The following is a 19,595-nucleotide window of genomic DNA, read 5'->3' on the forward strand; positions in this document are numbered from 1 at the left end:
AGAATCAATACAAACTAACTTCTCATGAATTTAACAGAGCCACTCATAAAAAGCTCCAATTCCAATTATTTCTCAACTCCCTTTTTTTTTATTACCTTCTTGATTGCCTCTTAAGCCCGCCTCTTGAATCTAGTTAAAACCTGCCTGCCTGTTAAATCCCATTGTTGTGCTTATTCTTTACTGAACCCTTCCCTGGAAGCAAAAACTACTTGTTTTCAAAACAAATGCCTTTAATGTTTTATTTATAAACGAAAATAAATGCCGTATTTCTCCTTCTTTAATTTTTCTTAACTTGGGAAACAATCCAGAGCCAACCTTAAAGGTTTCTAGAACACAATGAATATCAATAAAAACAATAATAAATGATGATAGCCTGAAACGTGAAATACAGTTCCAACCAGGAAAATAGATCTATTTTACGGTGTCATAATTTCCCATACCACCATCAAGGTTAATCTATGCCAGATGGCTTTCTTACTTTCATTAAGAACTATTAGCACCAAAACTGTTTAAACTAACAGCAATTCATCATTCTAATTGGTTTTTCTAAGTTAATGTGAGTTATGCGGGACGAGAATAATATCCTGGGTGTCACTGTGGCTTACAGTCAGAAAATTACACCATTATCTCAAAACCACATCTGAGTTGGATGCTGGGTCCTGGGGCTGAGTCGATGACCTAAACCAGTCTGCCCAGATCCTTAGCTTATTTCTCCCAAGCATTTGGGAGCTGAGCAGTGACTCAGAGAAACCAAGGCTGTTGTACAGTGGTGTCCCCCGGCTCTTAGCTGGGCTCTGAGGCTGCCCTCATCCCTACACTTCTTCATATACTCTCTCCATCGCTTAGAAACCCTGAGGTTTCTTTTATGTGTGTGTGTGTGTGTGTGTGTGTGTGTGTGTGTGTGTGTGTGTGTGTGATTACACTCTTCTTCTTTCTATTCTGTGAGAGTTAGGATAATTACCTGACATCAGAAACCCCATAATTTACATAGTAATTATTATTAGCCTTGATGTTGTGTCTCCACATCTGGACCACCATAGATAAATGAGCATCTAAAATTATTAAGATGTGTTATTTTAAAACAACTACCTACTCGTGGTTTTAAATGGTCTTGGGATTAAACATACATTTTGGTGGACCCAGTGTCTTTTTGTTGGGGTTGGTCTGGGGCTGCTGCTGTGTATTCAAATGCTAAAAACTGGCCCCCAAGATCTGGTTGCCCCCAGTGAATGAATCCTCATGTATACCAGCTTTTGTTTTGTAAACACCCCACCCCCAGTTATCTCTGATTGGTTGATAAGGATGCCTACAGCCTGTAGCTGGGCAGAAGGTGGATGGAGCTTGTTCCTAGGCTTCCAGTCTCAGGCAGGGACCACAAGGAAGAGTGAGAGGAAAAGAAGGAAGAAAGTCGCCATGGGGTTGCATGGGTCGGGAGCACATGGCCATGAGGGTTGGCACGATGGGGCAGAAGCAGCTCAAATGAAACTTATAGCAAGAATATCTTAGGGATTTTTGACAAAGAAGCAAACAAACTAGTATAGGGGGCTGATATCTGTCCAGCTCTGGTGCTTTACAGCTTATTATAAACCTAAGGATCTCTCTGGCTTTGGTTGGTATATTTGAAGGCAATGGTTGGACCATACCCCCAGAATAATAATTACCTCAACATCTTTCCTCTGTCTGATTAAATAGGGAGAAGCAATAGCAGAGTCGCTTACCTCATCGCCTTTCTCCCCATGTAGTCCAGGGTAGCCCCGCTCTCCTTTGCTTCCCTAAGGAGACAGTAACTTCAGCCAATACTGGACTATTTCAGTGTCATTTAGATCAATGGGGAAAAGGACACCTCCCATCAGAACCCCCGGGGTATGTCATGTGGACAGGATCAGAGTACAAAGTAGCAAAGGCAGCCTGCCCCACCATGCCAAAGTAAGTTCTATTTTTCAGAGTTGACAAATCTCACGGAAGACTCTCTTACCTTTGGCCCTTCTCTGCCTGGGACTCCTGGAGGACCTCGTGGCCCTACATCACCCTGGAAGACAGAGGGGTAACAGAGCCGCGAGGGGGGTACTTGGTAGGAGCGCTGTAGGGCCCCGCAAACACGCAATAACATGCAAAACAGCTCACCTTCCTGGCTGCAGGGTCATATTTTCCAGGCTCCCCAGCTCCTCCACCATCCCCGTTATTGCTTTTCAGCCCAGGGACATTGGCTTGACAGTTACCACAGAAGTTCTAGCGAGTATAAAGACAACTTACTGAGAGGTTTTATACAACTGGTTTAGGAAACTGATCTATTTGAACCTGGCCAGTGAGTCCCATTGTCAGGCCATTCTTGCTTTCAGAGTCCTGCGCGTCCAGTTTGGAAGATGACTTTTTTTTTTTTTTTTTTTTTTTTTTGAATCGGAGCTGGGGACCGAACCCAGGGCTTTGAGCTTGCTAGGCAAGCGCTCTACCACTGAGCTAAATCCCAACCCGGAAGATGACTTTTTTTGAGGTTAAAAACTTTGATAAACCTAATCATTAATCTTGGTTTATGATACTGGTGAACTTGTACTTAAAAATGAAAACACCACACATACATCTCTGATGCCATGAGAACCTGCCCTGGGAACTAGATGGGTAGAGAGATTGCTACAGGACTCAGAGAGTAGCCGTTGTGAGATGGGATGGAGCTGTGAGTGAAGACAGGGTGCTATGCTGGAAAGGCTTGGCGGACTGCCTGGGTCAGAGGGAGTTTAGGAGAGAGGGTGTTGCCTGCATCCCACCAGGACCTGACTGAGATGATTCTGGGACGGAATGAGTAGTGGGCGGGATGAGTAATGCAGTGTAGAGGAGGCTGCCCTGGCGAGACCGCCTGTTCCTCAGATCCCTGAGACCCCTGCGGGCCTGGTTCTCTCTTAACAGAGTCCACTCAGTAGGTTGCCTGTTCTGTGAGCCATCCGTATTCCATTGGAACATTAAATTCTGGTTGAGTATACACATTTCTCCCCCTTCAAGCATTCAAGTGTCTAATTGCTACAGTCCTGTCATTTCTCACATCATTGTTGTTACAAAGAATCTAGGACTTAATGCCCGAGGACAGGGACTCCTGGGTCAACTTCACACCTATTAGCTATGTGTCCGGGGCAAATTGTTTAGCTCCTTGGAACTTCAGGTATCTTTGATGAATGAGAATGGTGCTTGAGCCTGAGCTTATAGCATTTTAGCAAAGACTAAATGGGGAGAAATAAGTAATAATGCATTGACTGGAGAATAATTACAACTCAAAAAAATAAGAGAGCTTTCTGAAGCCCTCACAAATATTCTGCCTTAGGAAAATATATTGCTTTATTGGAATTCCTACTAACCACTCTAAAGGTTTTTATATTAATATTCCACTTATATATCTTTTCTGAAAACTTTAATTCCGCAGCCGATATGTCCCCTGTCACGGATTCAATGCTATAACTATTTCTTCATGTTTGCATGTAAGTCATCAGGTAAACCATTAGGATAAACACAAGTTGTGTAAGTGAAATATCTGTAAGCATGGGTGGTGTATGTGCATAAAGTTTCTGTTCATCTATAGACAGGAAGTGTAAGAGTGAAATCAACTACATTTTCATTTGGGTTCACCAACTCTTTTATACATGCATAGGTTTACCACTGCCTGATTCCTCAGATCCCTCATTCTTACTAATAAAATACAGTCAAATATTTAAGAAAAAAGATGGTAGCCATAGATGTGTGTGAGTGTGTGTATGTGTGTGTGTGTGTTTCTGAATAGTTAAAGCTAAGTTAAAACTTGTTGTATTCCTGCTTAAGCCTCCTTTTTAAAAAAAATGGCTTAAGACTTATTTATTTATTATAAATAAGTACACTGTCACTATCTTCAGACACTCCAGAAGAGGGCATCAGATCTAATTACAGATGGCTGTAAGCCACTGTGTGGTTGCTAGGATTTGAACTCAGGACCTCTGGAAGAACAGACAGTGCCCTTAACCACTGAGTCATCTCTCCAGCCCCTGACTTAAGCCTCTTAAAGGCTGAAATTACAGGCATGTGCCACCATGTTTAGCCCAAGGCACTTTATAGAATAGATAATCAGTAGAGATGATTTTTGTTTAACAGGGTAACAGCTGTTAGGGCGATTGTTGGCTTTGGAACTTTATAGCTCATTCTGTGAAATTCCATGACACTAAAAACTCAATCTGTAAGCTAGATGCTCAGACTTTCATCTCGAGAGTGATCAGAGCTGACAGGGTGGCAGATACAATTCACAGCCAGGAGCCAGGGAGGATAAACATCTAGGAAGAGAAAGCTGTTGCTTCAGAGGAGGCGAGACCTACTTAAAGGTATCTCTCAATGATGTCACCCTTTCCTGCCTTTCATCTCAATACTGCCTTCCCGCATCGCATCTCCATATCCACACCGTGAGACCCTGAATTTCAGAGTCGGAGGATGCCAGAGTCTACTGTAGGACACGTGTGCTTTTCTGTCTTACGTATTCTCTAACATTTGAATTTGAATTTTTGGGGCTGAGCGGTTAATTCTATCTTTGGTAGAAAGTTCCCTTTTAACCTTTCCTGCCCACCAGCATGTAGTTTCTTTTATAGCAAAAGAATACCTTCATCAGGGCGCCAATGTCTCCCAAGAGAGGAAGCGCGATCTGTAGTTAAGAAGAGAGAAAAAAACCCAAACCCATGGGTATTTGCATATACACGAACACGGTGCAGTATGAACATAGATGTTGATGTGTTTTTGTTTTGTAATTTATTTTTTCACATTAAATCCTAATTGCAGCCTTCCCTTTCTCCTCTCCTCCCAGTTCCACCCTTGCAAGTCCCCCTCCCATTACCTCCTCCTGATCTCAGAGAACCCCACCCCCGCCTGAGTACCACTCTACTGTGGGACATCTAGTCCCAGGAGGACTAGGCTCAGTCTCACTCACTGAGGCCCAAACAGGCAGTCCAGGTAGGGGACAGGGATCCAGTGGCAGGCAACAGAGTCAGAGACAGCCCCTGATCCAATCATTAGGGGACCCATATGAAGACCAAGCTGCACATCTGCTACAAATGTGTGGGGGTCCAAGGTCCAGCCCCTGCCGGCTCTTCGGTTGGACTCACTGGCTCAGCTGTATGCTTCATGGTGCGCCACCCAACACTGAAGAAGCCTGGCTATTAGAGTAGTCACTGATCCTGCACCAAGGGCCTGCAAACTCACGTGTATCATTGTTTTGCTCAGACCTCTGTATTTTGTAGCTTCCCGACCTGGTAACCTCTGTGCTTTCCCTGTGCGTTGGTTTCAAGCGATGTATAAAAGTAAAACCGCTGGTTAAAAGGAAATCACTCCTTCACCAAGTCCATTGTCAGGCTATTGAGAAGTCTGTCCCTGGCAGGGTGAGTCTGTCTTAAAGTTAGCTCTTACGGAAGTTCAGAAGAGACGTCAGAGGGACAAGACAGACATCCGGGAACGTGGGCTGTGTTTGCGCTACAGGTCTTAACATGTCCTTTCAGAGAGACGCACTGTACAAGCCGAGTGATGTCTGTCTACAGGATCTGTGGTGAGGTGCATAGGATTCAGTGACGGAGCTAAAGGAAGGTGGCGTGCTGCTGTGGGGTGCAGCTAGCGAAGGCTCTGAGGCACCAACAGTACGGGAGCTAAGGGGATCCGTGACTCCAGCGAGAGGCCAGACTGGTATTTTATTATTCACGACTCTTAATATATGCCATATGTGCCTCTCAAAAATACAAGTGTTGGGGCTGAGGCTGTTTAAAGGGATTTACTGTCACTCTTAGCAAGGTTTAACCCGAAATAAAACTGTGTAACACATGGTTAGTATCTTAATGCGTTTTCTGTGATTTTTTTCAATCCAATTTTCATAATTTAATCATCTCATCTGTTCAGAGGCACTCCATCAACGGAGGTGCACCGCACTGGAGGTAACTTACCTGAAAACTTCTATTTAGAAAATGAAATTCATTTACTCACCAGCACGAGGAAGGACAGAAATTGTGGCTATCTATTTTATCTCAATTTCCCACGGAACAAAGACATTAAACACTAAGGCTCGGCCTGGGGCAAAACCGTACGGCTGAATTATACCCTTAGGAAATAAGTATTCATCACACACATGCACACGAGCGCGCGCGCTCAGACACACGATAATGCTGACCCAGCTTGGATTTTTTCCCCTGTACAGAATAATGGAGATAAACAATATCACCCAGCAGACACCGAGCATTGTAATTAGTTTGGACAGCAAAATTTGTTTGGTAGGCTGTTTGGCTTCTGGGTACATTAAAGATACATAAATCAGGCAACGCCTGTCTACATACCGGGTCACCTGGGGGGCCTGGAAGGCCTGGCTTTCCGTCTTTCCCTGGAGCTCCCTAGAAACAGAGGCAACTCATTCAAACCTCAGCAAGTTAAAGCCAGTTACAGCAGACATGGGATGGGAGTTGGGAAACGGTCCTTACGTCATTCCCTGGCATCCCTGGCAATCCAGGCAGACCTCGAGGACCCTAGGGGAAAAAATAAAAAAAAATTGCTTGGGAACATCTTTGCAGCAACTTCCAGCCATCAAGAAAACCAAACTTGCTTTGTTGGAAAACTCAGTGAAGTCACGTACCTGAATGCCTGGCTCTCCCGCTGGCCCTTGGGAGCCCTGTGTAAAAAAAAAAACGAGAGAGAATTATCCAGATTCTACCAGGATGGTCCACAAATGCCCCTCTGTTTAGGAGAACAATAGGGTTTGATGCCTGAATAACTTGAAAGCTCCTAAAACCCTGCACGGTTTCTAGAAAGTTCCTCGTGACACCTAGCAGTGGTTAAGCTGCTGAATGTCTGAGGCTAGAAGTATGAGACTTTGTGCACACACACGGGTGTTTCTCTCTGTTGCTGCACACACAGGAGTGTGCAAGCACAGAAGTGTGCAAGTGATGTGTCCAAATCCTATCATATCGGAAACTAACTGCCCACGGCTCAGAGGCCTGGGCGACCTTTCCTTTTTTCATTGACTTGTTTTCGTATTTGTTTGTCTGTTTATCTATTTGTGTATTTAGTTGGAAATAGACTCTTCTCTCATACAATACATTCTGAACACAGTTTCTCCTTCCTCCATACCTCCTCTACCTCCTCTTCAGAAAACAGCAGGCCTCCAGGAGACAACAACCCAAGGTGACAAAACAAGGTGCAATAGCAAGGCTGGACAAGGCCACCCGAGGTTGAGGGTCAGGCCAGCCAAGGCACTTCCAGTGGCACCGCCTTTAGTTTAGCACTGGGGAGCAGAGGCAGGCCATTCTCTGTGCGTTCTAGATCGGATCTAGAGGAAGATGAGGGCCCGAATGGATCTGTCTCAGGTCCTCTGTTCATGCTGTGGCTGTTAGCTTGGTGTTTTTGTGGGATTCCTTCCTAATAATGGAAATGGGTGTATTTTCACTCTTTTGTAGTGAGTTTTAGGCCAGCCAGGGCTACATAGTGAGCCGGGTCTTTTTTTTTTTTTTTAAATTTTTTTTTTCTTTTAAGCAGTTGGCACCAGCGTTTGCTGGGTTTCTTATCTTCTTTAAAAATATTCACAGCACTGTTGTTGTCCACGCCTTTGGTTGCCTTTCAATGGTGTTCCAACTGATCTTTCCCCTCTATAGACTTGTTACCTCTTTAATGAGTTCTTGATACAATGTTTTATCATCTTTTAAAGGCAGTGTCTAAGGGAATGGGTTCCTTTCCAGCATTTTCATAGACATGCTGCTCTTACAGGCTTCCCTCCCCCACTGCCCTCTTCCAACTTATTTTCTTCCTAGTGGTTCTTGTCGTAAGAAACCCCTCCTGCTTCCTGTGAGAGGTGTTTCATTACACTCTCTTTTACTTTCTCCTCTCCTCTTCTTTATGATATTTTCTTCCCCTCCATGATTTCATATCTATTTATACAACCACCCCCCCATACACAGACACACACAGATATACACACACACAGACACACACACAGACACACATACAGACACACACACAGACACACACACAGACACACACAGACACACATACAGACACACATACACACACAGAGACACACACAGATACATACAGACGCACACACAAACACACACACAGACACACACACACACAGCTCCCCATGGAGAGAAAATCTACACTATTTTCTTTCTGAGTCTGGATTATTTTACTTAGTAGAATGATTTCTAGTCAAATGTGCTTTCCATCAAATTTAATGATTTCCTTTTCCTTTACGGGATGAATAAAATTTCCTTGTGGGTACATACTACATTTTCTTTATGTATCGAGAAGCATCCCGGCTGGTTCCACTTCCTAGCTGCTGTGAACAGTGAAGCAATAAACACGGATGTACACGTCTCTTTGTGGAATGCTGAGCTAGAATCCTTTTGATACGTGCTCAAGAGTAATACCGCTGGGTCACGTGGTAGTTCTATTTCCAGCTTTCCATAGGCATTGTGGCAGTTTGCATCTGCACCAGTTGTAGGTAAGAGTTACCTTTTCCTCATCTCATTGTCAATTTTTGCCATTTGTCATGATGATAGCTTTTTGACGAGGGGGAAATGGAGTCAGAAAGCAGTTTGTAAAAGCCATTTATGTTATCTGTAGTTGTGTGTGTACATTCATGGGCATGTGTGTATTTGTGTGCCTGTGTGTACATACATGTGGTGCATGTGCACATGCATGGCGGTCTTGGTGTTGGATGCCCCTGGAGCTGGAGTTAGAGGATGTGTAAGTTGCCTGATGTGGGTGCTGGGAACTGAACTCACTTCCTCTGGAAGTTCACGCAGTACAAGCTCTTGACTAAGGATTCATCTCTCCAGCCCTCCTGAAAGCAGCGTTCATTTGTATTTCCTTGATGGACAAGGGTGTTATATATTTTATCTACTGGTCATTGTGTTTCTTCTTTTAAGAACTATTTAGTTCACTAGCCCACTATTGATTGAACAATTTAGAGAATTTTATTTATTTGCTTATTTATTTAGACCTTCAACTTTTGAAGTGTTTTGGTTTTTAGTAGATGAACACACTGGTGCAATCTTTGCCATTCTCTAGGCTACAGTTGTTTCCTTCTTAGTTTCAGATTTTCCCATCGCCAATTTTTTATCTTCTATGCTACTGAATTTCTTTCCAGAAAGTTTCTGCCTATAGTTGTATCTTGAGGAGATTTTCCTAATGCTTCCTGTAGTAGTCTCTCATTTTATATTAAAGCCCTTGATTCATTCTGAATGATTTTCTTCAGGGTTGGTGATAGAAGCCTATTTCTTTCTTTTAGATGTCAGGATCTGTTTTCCCCAGCGCCATTTATTGAAGAGGCTATCTTTTTGTCCAATGAATATTTTTGATACTTTTTTTAAAATCAAATATTAGGTGTCTGTGGCAGGATGATTTTCTCAGTCTTCTATTCCCTCGGTCTGCGTGTCTGTCCATGTGCCAGGATCATCCTGCTTTGACAGTGCTGCTCTGTAGGGTAAGTTGAGATCAAGTATAACATATTTCTAGAATTGCTCCTTCTGCTTGGGATTGCTTTTGTGTCTCTATATGCAGTTTAGCATGGCTTTTCCTGGCTCTGTAAAGAGCATCACTGGAATTTTGGTGGAGATTACAGTGACTCCATGGGATGGCTTTTGGGAACACTGATATTCTCATTGCATTAATTCTGCCAGTATATGCGCATCAGAGATGTCCAACCCCTCGATGTCTCCTGAACCTTCATGTTTTCATTGGACATGTGTCTGACCTCTTTCCTCAGGCTTAATTTTAGGAAGTCCCCAACCCAATGCTAATTGAGTGAGATTTCCCTGCCTTGATTTTTCTTGTCACATTCCTTAATACTACCTAGAGGAACCGTTACATTTAATGCTTATTTTGCATTCTGCTTTGTTGCTGAAAATGTTTTCAGCTCTAAAAGTTTTCTAGCAATGTCTTTAAGGGTCTTTTAAGCATAAGGATTGAGTTGTATCTAAACAGGCATGTTTGAATCCCTTCTTTCCTGCTTGTAACTCTTTTATTTCTTTTCCTCGGCAGTAGCTTTCTGTAAGGTTTTGAGCACTGCACTGAATAAGAGTGGACACATAACACAACCAATAGGTTTCGATAAATGTCTGAATGTTACTTACTGTTCTACCAGGGATTCCTACCCCTGGTGGGCCTGTGTCCCCGGGGGAACCATTGATCCCTGGCAGACCTCTTTCACCCTGTGAAACCAAATGCTCCAATTAATTCGAAGCACAAGACAGATGCATTTTCCGTTATGTTTTTCTTAACTATTAATCCTTTAAAAAACTAGCTATGGAATTCATATACCTTTGGCCCACGTGGACCAGGTACTCCTGGATTTCCATCCAACCCCTAAAAGGAAAAAAAAAGGTAAGATGACTACATTTCTTTTTCTAAATAATTAAAAATTAGAAGTCATAATTCAAAACCATGGCTTGTTCATTAGCCTTCATTTTACTTGAATACACCTCTTAGTAAATACAGAGGGACTATTTTACAAGGTTATAGATTTTTGAATAATTAGCTTAAAATATAAGAGGTTTTATCTGTGAAATTAAACATCTAATCCTCAGAATCATCTCCATTAGTTGCTGATATAGTGGGAGAAAAAGGGTTGGGAAAATGGGCAAACCAAATGAGTATATTGCCTTTCGGGTTTTCAGGTGATACAGTTTCCAATGTCCTGAGCAGAGCATGGATCACACACACTTTCTATGAGTGATGGTCTGTCACACGAAGTCCTGACAACTTTGAAACATCTCACACGATATGTAAAACGTGTGCTTGCTTATCTTCTGCCCGAGTGACCTCTTGGCTTGCAGCAAAACATTCAAAATGTTTTATCTGTATATGCTAGGGTAGAAGATCAATTTGGGGGTGGGGATAGCCTTAAAAATCACACGTGTGTCTTAAAACTGGGGGTCCAGAATTAGCAGCGAATAAGCACTCAAGAACGCTCCTAGCGAAAGGGCAGAACTTACTGGTTTCCCTGGCAGACTTTTCCCTGGAGGCCCAGCATCACCTTTCGGACCTGGAAGTCCAGGAGGGCCTAGCCTTCCTCCTGGATCTCCCTGTGGAAAACAAGATGTGATTCTTTCATTTTCTGCTGAAGTTCATTTTGGGAATTGGGAAGACAGTAGTTTCCGTTGCTTTATGTTGTCATAGCCAATCAGCTTATCCTATATTCTGTCCTAAATTCAGCCTCTCCGATGCATTTCCCAAGTGCCTAGCTCACTCTGAGTGCTCTACCTGATATCTTAGACACATTCAGGTTCTGACTCAAGGTCTGCAACACACAGTTTAGCAGTACTAGGGAGCACCGACTAACGCGCAAACACAGGAACAAAGAGCCTGCCGATTCATGAAGCTCTTTTAGATGATCGACATGCCTTATTATTTCCTGAGAGTGGTGCAGTATAAATATTAATATGCATATGACATGTCAAGAAACAGGCAGTAAAAGACTACGAGACTTCTGAGCTTGACCTCAGCCCTAATATCTCCACTTCTAGGTTAGCTCATTTTCTTATCTGGTGTTTCTGCGCTCCACCCCTGCCATGACATCAGGGACACCATGACACAGTTTGTCTGAATGTCTGTCCCCTGTACTGACACATCCTGGGAGGCTCAAGCCTTGTAATCTTTTGCTTCTTCTACGACATTAGGACCTTTGTGTTTTGTTTCTATCTACTTACTTAATACACAAAAATAAAATCTACACTCTACCTTTTCTCCCTTAACGCCTTGTTTCCCAGGGATACCATGTTCTCCTGGCAACCCCTAGAAAATACAAAATGAAAGAAAACGAGCAGTTAGAACATCCCTTACTGCAATAGTCTTCTACCTTTGTAAGAGAACTAAATCTTAACATCTATACACAAGGTGATGTTGATTTTATTTAGCCTTAGGGGAAGGGTTATTCAGAGATACGTGTGGCCTGCTGTCTCATGTGAAGTCAACAGCTATGACAGAAAACAGAAAAGGGAAATTGAAATGTTCCGCCCATCCGCTTACTGAGAAGGGGGGGAATGGTGGGGTTTGAGCGCACTATAGCCCAACTGAAGACATCAAAATATTTTTATTATGCCTTTGCACGGTGGCTTTTTCCTTTTTGATTTTATTCTCTTTTTATTCCCTGGTACTGAGTTCAGTCTAACCAGAGTGCTTCATGTGTCATCCTGTGTTATGAACATTTTTTCTTTTTTATGGTTTCCACAGGTATTCCTTTGAAATAGTCCAATAATGGCTTGTAGGAGTGTGGAGGTTTGAATATACCTGGCCCAAGGAGTGGTACTATTTGGAGGTGTGGCCTTGTTGGAGGAAGTGTGTCATTTTGGGCAAGGGCTTTGAGACCCTCTTCCTAGCTGCCTAGAAGGCAGATAATCCTCTCCTGTCTGCAGTTGGATCGAGATACAGAACTCTCAGCTTTTGCTCTAGCACCATGTTTTCCTGGATGCTGCCATGCTTCCTGCCATGATGATAATGGACTTTACCTCTGAACCTGTAAGCCAGCCCCAATAAAGTGTTGTCAAAATATAGGAGTTGCCTTGGTCATGGTGTCTATTCACAGCAGTAAAGTCCTAACTAAGACAAGGAGGGATAAAAAAATAATTCCCATGGTTCAGATGCTCAGATTAGCAAGCCTGCTTTGAGGGTCAACCAGTAGCCTTCAGGAGGCTCAGGCAGTAAGCTTGAGAGCGAGGAAGGAAGTCATAAGGCTGTTCCAGAGGAGGTGAAAAGAAGGCAGATCTTAAGTCCGAAGACCTAGAGTCCTAGTCATGGGCAGAGAGTCAATGAGAGTTGTAGCTAGGAATTTTCTCCATTTTGATAAAATACTTTCAAAGAGCATTAAAGTACACACACACACACACACACACACACACACACACACACAGAGAGAGAGAGAAAGAGAGAGAGAGAGAGAGAGAGAGAGAGAGAGAGAGAGAGAGAAAGCGCTACAGCGAACTTATCATATAGTATGGATATTTGAACTCAAGTCTAGGTATGTAATTTGGAAACACTTGCTGTTGCTTTTGGTTTTCTCTTATTTCTTTGGATATTTCTATTTTCCTCCATTCTGCAATAGTGTTGACTACTGACAATTGAGTTATATTGGATTTCAAATATTGGTTTATCCAGTTCCACTTCAATGGACTCCCCAGGAGCCCTTGGCATTAGAAGTGATCAATTTGGGTAGGGGGGTTGACCTATGCTACATTTGGGGAATGTAGTATAATCATCTCATTAACTGACATCAATTTTATTTCAAAATCGCGATGACACAATACATACAACATCTCCTGGTGGTCCTCTGGGCCCCATGGGACCTGCAGGTCCTTGCTGACCCTGAAATAGAGAATGGTATATACTTGAAGTTTTCATAAAACTAGATCGTATCTGAATATTGGTGAAAAATGACAAGACTTTTATTGGGAAGGGATGGAGTTTTAGCATCCTGCCTTCTGCGTACTACACTGACATGTGCTCAGAGCTTAGTAATACAGTTCTGAGATGGTTCATTAATGGGGCTGTTTTATCAGCAGGGGATAAAGGGGTAACCATCCCAAGGCACTGGCTGGGATTGTTCCATTCAAGTCTTTCCCACATTTCCCCCAACTGCTTTATCTTGAGACACTCCTGTAGACTTCCCCCTGGGAAATCCAAGCATCTCAAAGATGCATAATTTTAGCAAAGAAATAGATCTCAAATCCTCTTCCGTTAGGAGGGTGACACAGGGTCGTAGATTTAACTGACATTGTTTACTCTTAAAGCTTTTATGGATGCTAGTGTGAATTTGCTCTGAAAAAGAATTTTAAAATCCCATTGTGCACCAAAAGGCCTGGCTTCTACATTTGCAACAATTTGTAGCCAGTGGGGTGGAGGTCACCGTGGTAACAAGATAAATTCTCTGAGAACATCTTCATGGAAATGAGCAGCACACCAAAGCCTTTCTGAAGGCAGGACGGCTGTAAATCTCACATTATTTCCAAATAGTGACTTCTGACACACGTTTATTTATGAAGCACATACCTTTAGCCCTGGGCTTCCTATTAAACCAGGGGGACCGGGATCTCCAGGTTCCCCCTAAATGCATGAGTGGGAAGGAAAGTCAAGTGTTACTATTACTTTTACCATCTTGTTAAGGTTGCAAGTGTGACTGAGAAAAAAACTGTCAGATTACCTTTATTCCCTGTGGTCCTGGTAGACCTGGTTCTCCCTGTAAATAAAACAACCACCATATGGTTCATTCCTGAATCCAGATGAGATCGGCCATCTTGATACTTTAATTGACTCTCTACCCAGTTAACACATAACAAAGGGTAACATTATGGAGGTCATGCAATCAAACAATGCTATTCCTGAAATATTCAAAATCTTTATTGCTAGTAAGTAACAGAACACCGCATTTCTTTTCTTCATGTGATATCATGACACGTCAGTAATGACTCATTTACCACCAAGTGATATAAGGCAGGGTAGAATAGACTGATAGAAAATATATATGTGTATATGTACATTCTATAATATATTCATTGTGTAGTATATATGTTATATAATATAATACATAATATACATGTGTGTAATATACATATAATACAATATTTTCTATAACATGTATATGTTATATAGTATATTATAATATGCTTATTATAATATAGTAGAATAAAGAAGAATAAAAAGATGTGTGCAGGTGATTCTACTCCTAGGTGCTTAATAAAAACAAACAAAAAAGAGATTATATAACGTAGTGAGATATTTCTTATTTTCCATGGCTTACTTGAAAATCAAAGTTGTGTCTTACCAAATTTTCTGAAAATCTGCATTGCCTCTCTTGTAGTTTACATATTCTTACTTGATGATGTTAATGACATTGAAGCCTATCCACTGATAGCAGTAGGTATAAAATTAGTCTGTAAGCCCCACCTGCCCAAGGACCAGGAATGCTGGGAGTTGTAGTTCTTGGAAAATAACAACCCTCATGGGAAAGTATGGTAGACTAGGAGTTCTGTTCATGAAAACTCTGGGGCCACTCAGCTGGGAAATTTCATAGAGTGGTCTTTATCAAAGTCCATCTCTTGGTTAGTATTTACTATTTAATAAAGCTTGCTTCAAATTTGAACCAAAATAGTGGAATTCTCCACCCAATCCCCATGCAATCTTAGGAATAACAGGCTAAGGAAAACCTCCATAGGTCTGGTCAGATGACTCAAGAGAGTAAAAGCCGTTGCTGCTGAACCTGAAGACCTGAATTTACTCCTCAGGATAAAAGGAGATAGAAGGAGAGAACAGGCTCCCACAAGTTGTCCTCTGACCATCATAGACACACCAAGGCAGGTACTCAATGTGGTGTATGCACACTGCTACACCCTCCCATAAATGTAAAATACAAATTCAAATACAAAAGAAAGCCAGCAAAACCCAAATCAGTTGTTAAAATGCTGTCACACGGTAGCACTTATCGAGGATTAAAAACAAGAGTTAAAAAAAAAAACGCAGAAGAAAGTACAGTTCTCAGGAAACTTACTTTATCAAATGTATTAGGCACCAGACAACAAAATGGAGTGGATAAAAAAAATCAATGAAATAGAAAACCCAAGAGAGTGATAAACACCTACTTACTCTATCTCCCTTTTCACCTTTTGTTAAAGGCTCCCCCTAGGAGAACGGGCAGAAAACAGAATCAATTATAAACACTTAGACATCAACTCAGACAGGGGCAAGTGAGAATTAATTTGCAGATTCCTTCATGGTCCCCTGTGAGCATGAAGCTAATAATTTTAATGCTACGCTGAGGCTCCCAACAGCAGTGGAAGAGAAGCGCTGCCCAAGGCTACTGCTTCCGACTGGGAGATGGAGAGGGATACATTCATCTGAAAGTGGAGGGAGATGGGTGTGGGTAACGTCAAGTGGCAGGCGTGCACTGAGTGTCCCACCTGGGTTAACTGTGCATTTAAACACACAAAAACATTATTTTAAGGATGCTCATTGAAGTGTGCATTGTATTCCAATCAAAGTGACACGAAGAGGTTAATTACTGGATAGAGGACAGCACAAATGGTGGAATTGATGTTGGTTGCTCTTGGGGTTAGGGATGAATTTCCCTGGAACCTGAGGGATAACCTCTGCTAACTTGTACCCTCACTGGTGTCACTATGTTATCAATGTTCAGGTCTCACATGCGCACACATGCACACACACACACACACACACACACACACACACACACAGAGACAGACACATGCATGCACAGACAGACACACATACTATAATTAACCTCAGCTGTCAATGGGACATTGCTCTTAGTATAGCCATGTACAGTTGAGGAAACAAAAACACAGAAAAATAAAATAATTTATATATATATAAAATATATATGTGTATGTGTGTATATATACACATATATGTATATGTATATATGCAGTCTATTTTAAGGTCAGTTTTTGTTTCCATCTGCCTGTTTTGATTTTTAAAATCAGATTTACCATTTGAATTGAGTTAATGGCCAATAAGATGGGAACTATCATCTTCGAAGAGTTCTTTCACACATGAAAATCGAGAGAAATGTAAGGACCATCATTATGGGACTGTTGTTCTCTTGGATACCTCACTCTGGGGCGGGGGAGGGACAAATGGTTATTGAAAGCAGGTCTTTGAGATGCCCATGTTCTATGTGCTAGGCACAATGGATCCTGGGTCACCTTCCCCAACGTTCTCTAGCTCTTTTGTAGTTTTATTGGAATGAGTATCTAACTAGCAATGATCTGAAATCAGAGATGACAGGAGCTCCAGCAAGTGAGAGACAGGGAGAGGCCCCCTCATGATTCTCCAGTCTCACTTCCTCCTCAGTGATGTCTGAGGTTGTGTGTACCCAAGGATAAAGCTATAGGATTCCAATCGGCTTGATGACTGAGTGTGTAGGGGATTCGAACACCCCCATCTTCCTAGTGAACTGAGCTGCCCCTATACTGTAAGCAAGGGTTAACATTTCCTGGGCTAAGCAACATATCTGTTACTTGGTTTGACCATACAAACTCTAATGGGATGTCGTTTTTTATTATGAGCTAAGTTTTATACATTAAATCGGGTTCTTGTCTATATTCTTACTTTCCAGATTTTTGTTCTAAAATTGTGCCTGTGACTAACTATTAAGGTTTGAGGCACTCACGGTGCTCCTACCTCTGCTTGCTCTTATGCCATGATACTCTTCGGAGAATCATGGCATGTTCAAAATTTATGTTCAATCCCCTTTTCCAAGGGAATTAATACAGGCTGACATGTTAACATGGAGCTGTATCCTCAGGCCTCCCATTTTGCTCTTTACTTTTGAGATAAGATTTAATTAAGTTGCCAGGTTTTGACTTGGACTCACTCTGTATCCCAAGCATTTTGAACTTGGGACCCTCCAGCCTGATCCCCTAGATTAGCTGGGATAGCAGGTCTATTCCTCCAGGCTTGGCCCAAAATCTGCATTGAGTTGTAGGATGCTGGTTAAGGATACTATTAGTTTCATCTCCCCTGAATACTAACTGGGGTAGCCCTTTTAAGTTTCAGAGCTCCCCTCTCCTTGTCTATTAAATTTTGTGTATTGTTTTGCCTGTATGTGTGTCTATGCACCATATGTGTATGTAGTGCCCCACATACACATCATAATATGACATCAGATCCCTTGGAACTGGAGTTATAGATGACCATAAACCACTGTCTGGGTGCTGGGAATTGATCTTGGCTCCTTTGAAAGAGTGGCCAGTGCTTTGAACCCCTGACCCATCTCTCCGGCCCAAAAAGTTATTTCTGCTGACTAAAAAGGCCAAGGCTAAGATTGGCCCAAATGGGCAGCCAGGCTCCCCATGACCACCGAAAGCCAGAGGGAGTCCATTAAGAAAAGAAAGGCCGGGGTTGGGGATTTAGCTCAGTGGTGGAGCGCTTGCCTAGCAAACGCAAGGCCCTGGGTTCGGTCCCCAGCTCCGGAAAGAAAAAGAAAAAAAAAAAAAAAGAAAAGAAAGGCCTCTCAGGCCTAGGGAGGGTGGACTACTTCAAACATCAATGATGCTTGAGCAGCACTAATGTCACATGTGGGAAAGACAGGCTTCCAGGCACCACCGGGAACTCTCGAGTTAGAACTCTCAGGCTTTGAGGCCTGCACTCTTTTTTCTTTTTCTTTCTTTCTTTTTTTTTTTTTTGGTAATATGCACAGCATTTAATGTGATATTTTCTCACACAAACACATTCGAAAACGACAGAATCAAGAATACTTCTCCTATCACATATGTGTGCAACATCTAGTTAGTCTATTCCTGTAGAGTATTTTGAAATATAAAATGTATTACTGTTCATATTTACATTTTATTTTGTTTTTATTAATTTAGTAGACTTTATTTATTTATTTATTTATTTTATTAACTTGAGTATTTCTTATATACATTTCGAGTGTTATTCCCTTTCCCGGTTTCCGGGCAAACATCCCCCTCCCGCCTCCCCTTCCTTATGGGTATTCCCCTCCCGACCCTCCCCCCATTGCCACCCTCCCCCCAACAGTCTAGTTCACTGGGGGTTCGGTCTTAGCAGGACCCATGGCTTCCCCTTCCACTGGTGCTCTTACTAGGATATTCATTGCTACCTATGGGGTCAGAGTCCAGGGTCAGTCCATGTATAGTCTTTAGGTAGTGGCTTAGTCCCTGGAAGCTCAGGTTGCTTGGCATTGTTGTACATATGGGGTCTCGAGCCCCTTCAAGCTCTTCCAGTTCTTTCTCTGATTCCTTCAACGGGGGTCCTATTCTCAGTTCAGAGGTTTGCTGCTGGCATTCGCCTCTGTATTTGCTGTATTCTGGCTGTGTCTCTCAGGAGCGATCTACATCCGGGTCCTGTCAGCCTGCACATCTTTGCTTCATCCATCTTGTCTAATTGGGTGGCTGTATATGTATGGGCCACATGTGGGGCAGGCTCTGAAGGTGTTCCTTCAGTCTCTGTTTTAATCTTTGCCTCTCTATTCCCTGCCAAGGGTATTCTTGTCCCCCTTTTAAAGAAGGAGTGAAGCATTCACATTTTGATCATCCGTCTTGAGTTTCATTTGTTCTAGGCATCTAGGGTAATTCAAGCATTTGGGCTAGTAGCCACTTATCAATGAGTGCATACCATGTGTGTCTTTCTGTGATTGGGTTAGCTCACTCAGGATGATATTTTCCAGTTCCAACCATTTGCCTACGAATTTCATAAAGTCATTGTTTTTGATAGCTGAATAATATTCCATTGTGTAGATGTACCATATTTTCTGTATCCATTCCTCTGTTGAAGGGCATCTGGGTTCTTTCCAGCTTCTGGCTATTATAAATAAGGCTGCGATGAACATAGTGGAGCACGTGTCTTTTTTATATGTCGGGGCATCTTTTGGGTATATGCCCAAGAGAGGTATAGCTGGATCCTCAGGCAGTTCAATGTCCAATTTTCTGAGGATCCTCCAGACTGATTTCCAGAATGGTTGTATCAGTCTGCAACCCCACCAACAATGGAGGAGTGTTCCTCTTTCTCCACATCCTCTCCAGCATCTGCTGTCACCTGAGTTTTTGATCTTAGCCATTCTCACTGGTGTGAGGTGAAATCTCAGGGTTGTTTTG

The 19,595-nt window shown here is 42.4% G+C and overlaps 1 protein-coding gene across 4 annotated transcripts in view; it reads right to left on the minus strand.

The window, feature by feature from the left end:
• The window catches only part of Col19a1 (collagen type XIX alpha 1 chain), a 348,475-nt gene that overhangs the window by 55,258 nt on the left and 273,622 nt on the right, over positions 1-19,595 (minus strand). For all 4 annotated transcript variants that reach the window (XM_087567043.1, XM_087567044.1, XM_087567042.1 and 1 more), the window contains 15 exon segments: positions 15,604-15,639; positions 14,165-14,200; positions 14,014-14,067; positions 13,276-13,329; positions 11,710-11,763; positions 10,965-11,054; positions 10,291-10,335; positions 10,104-10,181; positions 6,608-6,643; positions 6,456-6,500; positions 6,315-6,368; positions 4,604-4,645; positions 2,125-2,229; positions 1,976-2,029; positions 1,719-1,772 (listed from right to left, as the gene is read on the minus strand). In XM_087567043.1, the coding sequence (XP_087423169.1) occupies positions 1,719-1,772; positions 1,976-2,029; positions 2,125-2,229; positions 4,604-4,645; positions 6,315-6,368; positions 6,456-6,500; positions 6,608-6,643; positions 10,104-10,181; positions 10,291-10,335; positions 10,965-11,054; positions 11,710-11,763; positions 13,276-13,329; positions 14,014-14,067; positions 14,165-14,200; positions 15,604-15,639 (837 nt within the window).

This window comes from Rattus norvegicus, chromosome 9, assembly GCF_021556685.1.
Source record: "Rattus norvegicus strain SHRSP/BbbUtx chromosome 9, alternate assembly SHRSP_T2T, whole genome shotgun sequence".
Taxonomy (NCBI): Eukaryota; Metazoa; Chordata; class Mammalia; order Rodentia; family Muridae; genus Rattus; species Rattus norvegicus.